General features: G+C 31.8%; 2 protein-coding genes across 2 annotated transcripts in view; one reads left to right on the top strand and one right to left on the bottom strand.

The window, feature by feature from the left end:
• Window positions 1-12299, bottom strand: part of LOC126741269 (nuclear cap-binding protein subunit 1) — a 32265-nt gene that overhangs the window by 12266 nt on the left and 7700 nt on the right. The window contains exon 8 of the mRNA XM_050447649.1: window positions 10270-10376. Within this exon, the coding sequence (XP_050303606.1) occupies window positions 10270-10376 (107 nt within the window). The remainder of the gene's footprint in view (window positions 1-10269; window positions 10377-12299) is intronic.
• Window positions 1039-10271, top strand: LOC126741268 (mucin-3A-like). Its single transcript, XM_050447648.1, has 7 exons — window positions 1039-1159; window positions 2031-2250; window positions 5851-6026; window positions 6077-6236; window positions 6304-6490; window positions 7164-7301; window positions 7379-10271. The coding sequence occupies exons 1-7, from the start codon at window positions 1127-1129 to the stop codon at window positions 9765-9767; spliced, it is 3303 nt and encodes a 1100-aa protein (XP_050303605.1). The 5' UTR covers window positions 1039-1126; the 3' UTR covers window positions 9768-10271.

Raw genomic sequence — 12299 nt, 5'->3', positions numbered from 1 at the left:
CAGTTTTTGTTTGTAACAAAAACAAGGACTCCTGTATCACTTACTTTACACTACCTTTTTTTTTTACTACCTTACTTAAAATTAATATGGTGAAAATGGTAAGAACCATAAAATAAATGCTAAATAATGTTGGATTGCATAGTAAAATCTCTTTATAACAAAAAAAATAATACTGTACTACTCTATGAATTTGTAAGGTCGTTTTAAAAGATAGAAAGAAAGAAACCAACCATTGCCTTGAAATTTATATTTTCCAAAAGAGGCCGATGGTTCACAGAATTCAAATGTTATACCATCAAAGTCCCACTCCTGATATTGATAAATTTGAATTGGGCATTTTTTAATTATTTTTTTAGGAAATACCACAAAAAAACTTTTTTTTTAATTTATGGTTCTAGGCCAAAGTAAATAATAAAAAAATTAGTTAAATAGTAGAAAAGACAAAATTAGGATTATAGGCAAGCAACCCAATTATAAAATTTATAGAACATTATCAGAAAAGAATTAATACACCTATTATTAGAGAATATACTGTAACTTAATTAATAATATTATTATTGATCTGGTGTAGAACGGAAGACCACTTTTGTGCATACTATCTCTGTCCATAATACAATTTTATGCAACCAATTACAAGTATAACAAATATTATGGAAAAAGTTATTATTTTGTAGCCTTAGAAAGGAATATCAAATGAGGTACTTGTCAGCTGACAAAAAATCCCTAATTAATCTTCTAAACGATATACTGGTTTTTAATGGAACAATGATATCGACGATACTACTTCGCTAAATAAAATGCCAAGTAAATAGAAAAAATTAGTGAATAAATATTATGAAATGAACTATTAGTAATTTAGTAGATTTAACATTTTAACTATTTCATATATTAATATGTTCACATTTCTAAAAAACATGTATTCACATTTTTCCACAATTACCACCCATCTACTGGTAGGTTTGAGTAGCAGCAGTGGGATATCGTACTTTCAATATGATATATGCAAAAAGAGCGCCGACTTTTCTTCAGTTCACACAGAGACAATGCGAGCGAAATGTATAGTGACGTAAAATATATTCTAAATACGTAATTTCGTGTTACGGAGGTAATTAGTGAATGTAATAACATGATGATTATATGGATTACTTTATTATTATTTGTGAGTATTGATTTAATTAAGATATTATAGGTTCCAAGATTTATTTCACTGCTTTTCAATTCAAAATTTGGTACATTTTTAAATCTCTGTTAATTTGATGGTAATTTTTTCTATTGCTTTTGCTGCTGCTATTACCAAAAATAAAAATTTTAATAAATATATTTTTTTATTTCAATTTATAATATATATATATATATATATATATATATATATATATATATATATAATATATATATATATATATATATATATATATATATATATATATATAAATTAAATAGTGCAAAAGCAGCTTTTTTATATCGTCGCATTACTAAAAATATATTGATTGAAGTCACATTTTTAGACTCTATAACTAAACTATGGATTTAATTTCAAATTTAAAAAAAATATATCAATTTTTACACAAATGTATTCATTAAAAGCTCTTTTAATAATTTTAAATCGTTACTGTGTACGATTTTTTGAAGAAGTACCTAAAGTACAAAAATTAAATAGGGTTTTTCAAAAAATTCTACATATAATAAGAAAATCCAAACTGGTTTGATAACAAACCACTGCTTGGATTCCAAAAAGGGATCTCTAGAAGAAATTATGGAAGGAATTGATTAACGAATTCCTGATTCAGAATCTCCGTCAGGATTTGCTATAGAAACAACATATAAAGTTACAAAAAACTCTAGTAAGTTTAACAATAAAGTTGAAGAAAAATAAATAAAATAAAAATAATAATTAACTAAAATTCAGCATTTGACTCACTTTGATAGACTACTAATAAGCAGACTTTAAATTAGATTTCTCAAATTTTAATTCCTTAAAAATTTTAAAATAGGAACCAAGTAATTGGCAAGTAATCCCCATATTTAATCAGATTTCTAGCACATACACAATCCAAACTAGTAATCATAGAACAAGATTATTAAAAGATCAGCACACTACTTCAAGTAGAAACTATCGCCATATTGTACCATTAGCTAGTCCGGAGTTTGACTGGAAGCATGGACTGAGAGAAGCCACAATTCAAGCTTTATTAAGAGAGCAGTTACCGGATCATCATTTAAGAAAAAGAATCTTTTCTGCACCATTTTTAGGTAAGATTTTAATTTTAAATGCATAAAGAATGTACAATTTTGTGATGATATAGTACTTATAAAAATCAATATGATGTGCTGTTAAATTTGTAATTTTTTAACTTTATTCAGTTAAAAAGCTTCTGCAGTGAAGTTTATACTTGTCTATTTTATCTTATGAACATATGTTTTATACTTCTTAATAGGACTATCAAAATGGTTATCTGTAAAATTCCAAAAATGCTGATCTTTAAAATTAATTAAATCATTTGTAAAATAATTTTGCCTGTATGTAAAAGTTACTGTTTTTAAATGGTTCACAACTGTGAATCCTTAAAAAAATCCTTTACATGCATTTAACATGTAATACAGAATCTTACAGATGTTAACCATGTAAGTCCATAAGAAAACATCCTATAAAGCTATAAATACTACAGTACACTTACCAAAACTAAACTGCAAACTGACAGTTCAACAAAAATCATCATATTTATTATTAAAGAAGAAGTCCATTCTGAAGTGGAGTCAATATAATATTGAAAAGTTAGTAGAGAAGTCTTTTCTCCACAAATAAAATGCTAATCCTCTTGTCAATGGACTTACTGAAATTTCAGGCATTTCTAAACTCTATCAATCCTTCCTAGCTAGACCTCTTAATTAAAAGAATAAACAACATAAAACTCGAATTTGAAATTTATAGAAAACCAACTGCTACGGATAACGTTATATCCTTTTTTTCAAACCATCCAGTTAATCAAAAGCTTTCCACATTTAACTCACTTCTCCACCGTCTTTTTAATATCCCTCTTTCTCAAAAACATTTTAGAAAGGAACTCAATATAATTTTTCAAATTGCTCGGAACAATGGTTATCCTGACAAGATTATAAATTCTCTTTATTTTAAACATCTCTACAAACATTTAAATAAGCCACATCTATACAAAACCGATGGCATATACAGAAGCATATCATATTTTGGAAACATATCCCATCAGGTTGCCAAGAGTTTGTCGAGGGACTCCGATGAGCGGTTGCGTGTTTGTTTCAGAACTTCGAATAATTTATCTAAATCTCTAGTCAACACCAAAGATAAAATTCCCGTCACACACAGATCTGGTGTTTACAGACTAAAATGTTCTCATCCTGACTGCAATGTGTGCTACATCGGACAAAGCGGAAGGAGAATCGAGACGAAAGTCAAAGAACATAATAAACTCATTGAAAAGAATAGAAACCGATTTATAACCAATACCTCTTCTCCTTTCGCCAATCATATTATTGAGACCGGACATGGGCTCGACCCTGGGGCGGATACCGAGGTGCTCCATGTTTGTCAAAAGGGGTTAAGGTTGGATCTTTTGGAAATCCTGGAAATAAATAAAGCCATAAAATCACCGGTTTACACTTGTATTAATGAGCAAACTCAATTTGAGAGCAACAGTTTCTTTAATTCCTTGGGTCCTAACAGTAACACCATTTGATTTGATCTGACTTATTCACACCCTATAACACTACAGTCCGATGGTTCCCTCTCACTCGCTCCCAGTACTCAGTAGAAATCTGCTAATCTCATATACTTTCAATTTTATTATAATTTTAACTGTTCACTAGATATCGTGCAATGTACTATTCAAGTATTGTTTGTTATTGTTTAGAATTTGTGTATGTGTTAAGTAACCCAGTAAGTATTTTACAATTTCATAATTTTATCTGTATTTTTTATGTCACCTGTCAAGGAAAAAAAATGTTCGTATATGTTTTTGAACTGTTTGAAATATATTTTAGAGTCTGATGATGGCAAGAACACTTGCCGAGATCCATCACTCCTGAAATTAGAGGATTAGCATTTTATTTGTGGAGAAAAGACTTCCCCTACTAACTTTTCAATATCATATCTATTAGCAAAAAAGATACTACCAAAAGCAAATAAAAGAACAAAAGGAGAATAATAAGGGAATATGGGACACAATGAGTAAATTTTTTAATAATAGTAAAAAAAGGCAAAATAGATCAAATAATAAATAATAGTGGCCTAACAATTACTGACAAAAAAATACTGCATCGCAATGTAATACATACTATTCATCTTTAGTAAAAAAAATGGCACACAAAATTCCCCTCCTCCAGAGTCTGTATCTGATTCTGATCATTAATAACTTAAAATTAACTAAAGCAACTGGTTATGACAACATATCAGCAAAAACTTTGAAACTCATATCTGAATACATAAAGATACCGCTGTCGCATTTAATAAATGAAATTTTTAAACAAGCCATATTTCCTAGTCAATTTAAAATCGGTATAAAGCCACTGTTTGAAATCGGAAATTCCAAATTATTATCAAATTATAGACTCATAACTTTGATATCCAGCCGCACAAGGACAGTTGAAAAAATAATAAAAAGAAGAATAGTTTCTTTTTCAAGTTTTCACAAACTACTTCCAAAAAATCAATTTGGTTTTCGCGAAAAATTATCCATTGAAGATGCGACAGTTTATTTGACCAGTCTATAAGGCTTTAAATGACAATAAAGCATGCAAGCAAATGCTTAAAATGAACCTGTCAAATAGGCTGCAAAGAGTTGTTATTGATGGAAACTCTAGAAGTTGAAGATATGTTGGTTGAGTACGGAGTTCCACAGGGAACCATTTTGGGACCTGTGCTATTATATACATAAACGGCGTCATAACACTAAATCTAAATACCAACATATGTGACTTTGCAGATGACACTGTAGTTCTTGTAACGGGAAAAATTTGGTCAGAAGTCAAAGATTTTGCTAAGAACGATTTAAAAAAAAATTAATCTTTTTAATAAGTGTGTTATATCTGTTTATGTAGTCCAGTTGCGTTATTAATGTAGCTTGTTGTTCAGGGAAAAACAACTAATTGTTTTATAATTCAAACAAGCACCAATTACATCCATTGTAGCCTCCTGAGGATGGCCTAATATAGGCTGAAACATCGGCAGTATTAAAAAAAAAAACAAGAAATTTAAAGATCGAGAAAAAGAAAAATCCAGATTTTTGGTAGTCATATACAGTTATAAGAGTCTATTTAGAGATATAAAGTCAATTCCAGGGTCACGAAACAATCAGAATTAGGTCACTAATCGATTCCTTTACACAAAACAATTTTTCCTATTACCTAAATAAGCCTAGTCTTATTATTTAATTTATATCGGAATGTTTTCTCATAAACAACATCTTTTAAGTCATTAGGCAAGGAATTAAAGAATCTTGGCGCCAAATAGTTTTCGGATTTGTGCCCTATTTCTTTTTTTGTTAACGGAACTACCATACAATTTTTCTTAAACCTAGTATGCTAAACCTAGTATATTGGTTGTAATCTATTTTTCATTTATTTATAGGAATTTAAGTTGTGCAAGAGTCAAAAAAGATTTCAAAAAAGAAAAGCGTGATATCAAATATCTTATTTTGGATGTTATACGATCCATTTGCCATAAGCCATCGGAGTACGATTTAAAGGGAATGTATTTTGTTTTGCTTTGGTTCAATGTTAATTTATTAAATTGAAACCAATTAAATATATTATTACTTAGTACTTACGTATGATGTAATGATGCAAGCATATTTTTAAAACCATCATTTTATGCTAAAGGTAAACCAGAAAAACCTTCGCCATTTGGAGATATAGCTCTACTAGCCAGAGGTCAGTTGTACGCTAATTACGCCGGATACATATTTGTACAAGATCCATACCAAAATGACTGTGATGGGTGTCACAGTATAGAGCCACAAAGGTTGAAGGAACAATGCATATTTAACCACTGTCAGGTATGTAAATAATTTGCATTAAGAAATAATATAGCCGTTTTACTTCTTAGATATGGCACGCAAGAAATGACAACCAACTTCTAGCGTTGTGGTTGATAAAACGTATTCGACATCGATCAATAGAAGACGGCTATGCCAAGATGGAATTAGAGTATAAAATTGCACCCATTGGCTGGAATTATCCCAAAGAAATGTATTTAACAAGAGAAGGTATGTTTTTGTAAAACTGATATAACTAAACTAGTTCTGTGACATACATTTAACTAATTATTTCCAGGAGCATTTAATTATGATATACCAGGACACGTATTCATCTTAAAAAATTCCGAAACTCATCAAAACCAATTTAATGAACCCCATTTCGATCATTTCAAACATGGAGTATTTGTGGCTCAATCGCCAGATGGAAGAAAGTTTATACTTCACAATTTTCCCGGTGCGATTTTAACACCAGAAACTCCAAGGTAAGAGAAAACAAGCCAATAAAACCATAAATTGCTCTAAGTCTCTATCACACAAAAACGCGAATTAATTTGACCTCGAGAAATTGGTCTCAGATGAACCAAATGAATGATGTGTATTCTGGTCTGGGAAAAGCAGTCGCAGACAGACCGCATGGATTTTTACTATCATTTTTTATTTAAATTGAGTAACCCCCATTACTGTAATTCGTGTGATGGTATAAAACTGTTTAATTAATTATACACTTAAACGCAATCAATATAAGCGAGTAATGAATAAAATAATAAACAGCATATGAATAAATCGAGGCGCGAGCTAAAACATGGGATGCTTCGGTACCTAATTTGTACTATAGAGGCAAGAGGAAATGCGTGAAATTCATATCGGCTCAGATCTGATAAAATAAAAATAAAAAATGATTTCTTTAAATTTTTGTTTAAAATGGTTTCAACGTCTTAAAGTAAAAAGTCTAAGCAATAAAACGTAAAGAAAAGTGTTCACTTATGTCCTAATGTCTCAGATCCTAATGTCCTCTGTCCTCTTGGAATCTGCTTTTTACAATTGCTATAAGAAATAAAATTAAATTTTTGAACAATAAACAAAGAGCAGCAATTTGAGCTATATATAAATATTAATTGGGAAAAACATTAATTGAGTCTCTTGCATTAATTGCAGATTTCAAGCAGTAACCTCAGCTGACTCTACACTTGCAAGCACTACACCAACCAAACAATATGCTGAAGAGGACCCAAGAAAGCTGTATCAAGACCTTTTGGAAGCCTTGCATAAGAAAACATCACTCATTCCACATAGGTATGTATTTCGATAACCAATTTTATAGTTAATTGATCCAAGCTCCAGATATTTTCCTTAAAACAAATACTTTTCAGGTTTTTGCCACAGTCAACTAATATCCCAACCGCTGTAGCGCAAACTCCACTGGTTCAACTCCCAACGGGGCAAGTGTTTCCAATAACTGAACCTATAACTCCACCAAACACCCCAGGCTACGTTTCAATTAGGTTTCCGGAGACATCCTCAGTCCCCACGAAACAAACGACTTTAGCGAAACATCCAATTTTTAGACCGCCCGAGAATCAGGACAAATACACAACTATGTACATGACACATCCCATAGTAACTAGGCCATCCTTACCTACCACCAATGTATTTGCATCAAGTGTTACTTACCCTAAAACTAGTGAAAGTGCATTTGTGAGACCTCAGTATTCAGATGTACCAACAAGTAAATTTGCTCCACAATACACAACGGCATATGTGGTACCCACCACCGATAAAGGGATTTTATATAAAAAACCGGAAAATGTTAACACCACATTGCCAGTTAAAACCACTTATCATTTTTTTGCAGCCGAAGAGGAATCCAGTACAAAACCAGCAAATACCCGATTAACAAGCACTTTTCACACTACACCTTTTTATTCAGAAACCAAAGAAACAACTAGGCAACATTTTACTCCTGAAAATAATATTAAGACTAGGCCGGGAAATGTAATTCAGATGACAACTTCTGTGAAAATAACTTCCTCGCCAAAAGCAAGTTTTACGTCAAGTAAGCCAACTTCTGGAATACCGACCACTCTCTTTGAACCTTCAACCGTACATACGCCAAAACCACCTCCTAAACATTTTACTCGGCCGATAACAGTACTCGAAGAGAGTTCAGAAGACAATCTTAACAGTTATCCATCTACGCAAACAGACGCTATCGCGGTATTTCAAACAACGACAACAGAAAAAGCAATTACTCCTATAGAAACAAAAGTCCCTTTCACAATAACACCCCAATTTAACACACAAACATCAGAAATACCTACTTCTGAAATAGCAAAACTAACTTCTATATCACCCACATTCACTTCTTCATTTAGTAGTCAAGCCTCGAAAATACCTACATCGGAAGTGGCCAAAAGCACTTACATACCTTCCACAGTTACTTCTTCAATTAACAGTCCAACCGCAGAAATACCCACTTCTGAAGAAAACAAAAACACCTATATCCCGTCCACATTCATTGCTTCAGTTAACACTCAAACATCCGAAACACCCACTTCTGAAGTGCACAAAAGCACCTATGAACCTTCCACCTTAACTGCTGCTTTTAACAGTCAAGCATCAGAAATTCCTACTTCTGAAATCACCTATGGGTTCACAACAAGTATGCAATCTTCGCCTAAGACAACACAAACAGTGTATGTGGCTTCAGACGATAGTTCAGACACTAAGGCAACTATGACTGAAGATACTGCTATACCGGTTCTCACCTCACAACTCACAACTCAACCGACAAAAGCTGAGTCTACTCCAAGACGAATTATAACTAATATAAGTGCTGACGGAAAAGTGACAATTAAGACAACGCCTATTAGTCCACAGTTTGAACTTTTTGGTGCCACCAGCATATTTTCTAAAAGGCCCAAGACAACTCAGTCATTGAAGGTCAGTAGTACTAAGCCAAGCAACTTTTTAGTTGAAGAAGGGGTTGGAAACAATTATAACTATCCCTTGTATAGAAAAACTTTAAAAGATTATAATGAAGATGATATATTCGGACCGACAAGGAGTACACACGCACAAGTGCCTAGAACTACAAAGAAATACACTAAGTCAGATGTAGAAACGGCATTATTTGATCGTAATGGTGAGAAATTAAAAGTTGTAAGAAATTTACCGATTACAACCGTTGCAACCCTATCCAAAGTGGTGTATTCTGATTATTTTGAAGCTTCTAGTACTACTACTGCTGCTACAACAGAACCTTCAACAACTGTCCCTACTCAATTTTCTAAAAATTCAGTAGCTGAAAAAATAAGAGCCAGACAAATTTTTAATACCAGAAAACCTAGAGTTAATCGTACTTTTAAGAAAAGTACAGTTGAAAACATCATGCCAGTTACTAGTCAAAGCTTTTTAACATCAATTTCCTATGAGGTGAACAAAGAAAAAGTAAAAAAGGGTGTAACGAATAAAAGTTTTGAAGAAATGACAACTGAATATTCTGCAGAAACCGACCCTAACACCATGAAAACGAAAAATCTAAGTGACGGTAATTTCGATAATTATGCATTACGATTACTGGGACAGGCAAAAAGTGTTGAATATCTCGAAAATACGTTAACCACCACCACGGCAAAAAGTTTAACGAATAAAAATGAAAAATCCAGCAAAAAACCAAAATATACCAGACGAAGGAGCTATGTGGCAAGATCAAAAAGACCAGTGAAAAAGAAGCCAAATAAAACTACTTCATCAACCTAAATCGCCATTAAATATTAATCCTAATTGCTACAAATCTTTTTGATTTGTGAGTGACCTATTATTTATAAAACAAATTTAACTAAAAAAACGTCCTTTTTTAAATTCATTCATCTGACCCATATAATAATGTACGTATCACTTGTCATAATTTACTTATTTATTAGTACATCATAGTTTTAAATAAAATCGAAAAAACTAAGAGAAAATTAACAAAACCATCACTAATAAAAAAATTAAAATCAAGGACTCATAAAGTGAGAAGTGTTATTTAAAAAATGAAAATACACAGAAAAAAACAATACATCCAAACGTCGGCGAGAAACGAATTAAAGAGTGCGAAACCAAGTAAATCGAAGAAATACTCCTTTTACATAATTTTGTATAAAAAGTTAATGATGATTTAAGTCTCTTTTTGTAGGTTTTTAGCGTAAAAAATATTATGTAATTATTTATGTATAATATGAAGCAACTGTTATGTATAAAATAGATATTTTTTACTCACCAGCTTCTGCTTCTTTTGCGTACTTATACTCTGGCTCTGGCCTTTCTGGGATAAATCCAGTAAAGGATTCTGGCAAAATTTCCCTTATTCTCTGATGATATGATAATCTAAATTAAGAGAAGAAGCGAAAATTAAATATATAAATATATCGCTAATAAAATATTTATTGTCGGTATCCGAATTATATTAAAAAAACATTAAAAAAAAACATGAAAAGTATCTCGGTTAACATATCATTATAAAAAGATTTTAAACATACTCCATTACATATATAGTTTTAAATATGACAAACATTAAACAGAATCTTGAGTAAGTGCTAAAGACATTTGATTTACTGTTAAACTTAAAACTGCTTTTAAACTTAACCCTTAAGTACGGACACTTGTTTTTCGAACAGTAATACTCACAGGGAGTCTCGTAGACTCCTGTCAATATATATATAAATAAAAACTATAACAAAAGCCTGAATGTCATATTTATACATTATTACATCAAATACGTTTACCACACGTTTATTAAAAATACATATTTGTATATTATTAACAAAAAACTAACAAAAAAAGTTAAGATATAAAATTTTCAATTTCCAAAACATAATACAACTTAAGGGTGCTTATTCATAGAATATGTTGATTAAACCTAACTGTATCGAAAACATTGATAACATGAAACTAAAGTAAAGCTAAAAATAATAAAAAAAAATCTAAAGATGAAGGACAAAAAAATCTGCAAATGAAACAGTAACGCTAATGTTTTAGACGTCTTCTGGACCATGACAACAGTTTATGCAACATTTACGTGAACACTGAAGGTATATGGGCTTTTTACTATACAGGTGTCTGCAGTCTTTCTTCTCAATCGGGAAGGACAAATATAGCAGTATTTCCTGGTTTGTAGACGTTCTTCCTGAACTGGACGCTCCGGCATACTCAAAATTCGACGAATTAGACCTTTTATATCTCTGTTAACATATGAATTTTCTAATCGATCTCTCATATGATTCTGAATCAACTGAGATGCTAAGGTTTTAATGAAAGTGAAACGGGACATATCATTATTAGGAAAGGAAGCATACATTATAAAAGAGTTTACACTGCAAATATCGACAATTTTATAAAAAATTGCCAATGGCCATCGTCGAGTTCGGCGACTACACGTATATTTAGCACATTTCTCATCCATGGCATCAACTCCTCCTTTCGTACAGTTATAAAAGGCATTTATTTCAGTCTTTCCTGTTGCTTCATAATGGTGCATAGTTGATAAAATTATAACTGCTTTATTTTTTTTAGGAGTATGTGAAACGATAGTCATATTTTTTGTAAATCCGTAAAGCGTATCACCTTGCTTGCGATCTTTTCTAGGAAGAAGTTCAGGAGGAAACTCCTTTTTATTTTTTCTAAGGGTCCCCACAAATGTCAATTTATTTGCAAATAGGTGTTCGGCAAGTTCTACAGATGAAAACCAGTTGTCAGCAGTTATATTCCTATTGGAATAATTGTACAAACATTTGGCGAGCCTTATGACTGACTGAGTTGGTTTACAAAGTTTTTTCTCTTCATTCGTCAATCCACGACCGTCACTATCTTTGCCTGCATAAATATAGGCGTTGTATAAATATTGGGTTCTTGCATCTGTTAGTGCCATTATTTTTATGCCATACTTTTCTGGTTTAGAGGGAATGTACATCTTGAATCTACATCTGCCTCGTAATCCCACCAACATTTCATCTATGCAAGCATTCTCACCTATCGTATAGGAGTTTCTGGCATTTTCAATGAATAAATAAGTCAAATAATTCACTTATAGCAGCTACTGGATTTTCCTTCTTTCGTTCTTCCCTGTCATCTGAATCGTCGAATCGTAAAGCTGTTAATAGTATGAGAAAACGCTCTTTAGACATTACTGCTCGGAAGACATCCCTGCCTGTACCATCAGTCGCAAAAATACTTCTAACGTCTTCATCGTTGGATTTGAAAATCGCAGTATATAACAATAAACCCAAAAGCGCCTCTAATTCCCTTATGCCA

The sequence above is a fragment of the Anthonomus grandis genome, chromosome 10 (genome assembly GCF_022605725.1).
Source record: "Anthonomus grandis grandis chromosome 10, icAntGran1.3, whole genome shotgun sequence".
Classification (NCBI taxonomy): domain Eukaryota; kingdom Metazoa; phylum Arthropoda; class Insecta; order Coleoptera; family Curculionidae; genus Anthonomus; species Anthonomus grandis.
Note: the sequence above shows the minus strand (reverse complement) of the source record. Positions and strands in the feature narration are given on the sequence as shown.

Bases quoted from the DNA above. Each gene is read 5' to 3' on its own strand.
- LOC126741268 (XM_050447648.1), top strand. From the start codon at position 1,127: ATGATGATTATATGGATTACTTTATTATTATTT. The intron at 6,027-6,076 runs GTATGTAAATAA...TTTACTTCTTAG, and splicing joins GCATATTTAACCACTGTCAG to ATATGGCACGCAAGAAATGA. The intron at 6,237-6,303 runs GTATGTTTTTGT...AATTATTTCCAG, and splicing joins AATGTATTTAACAAGAGAAG to GAGCATTTAATTATGATATA.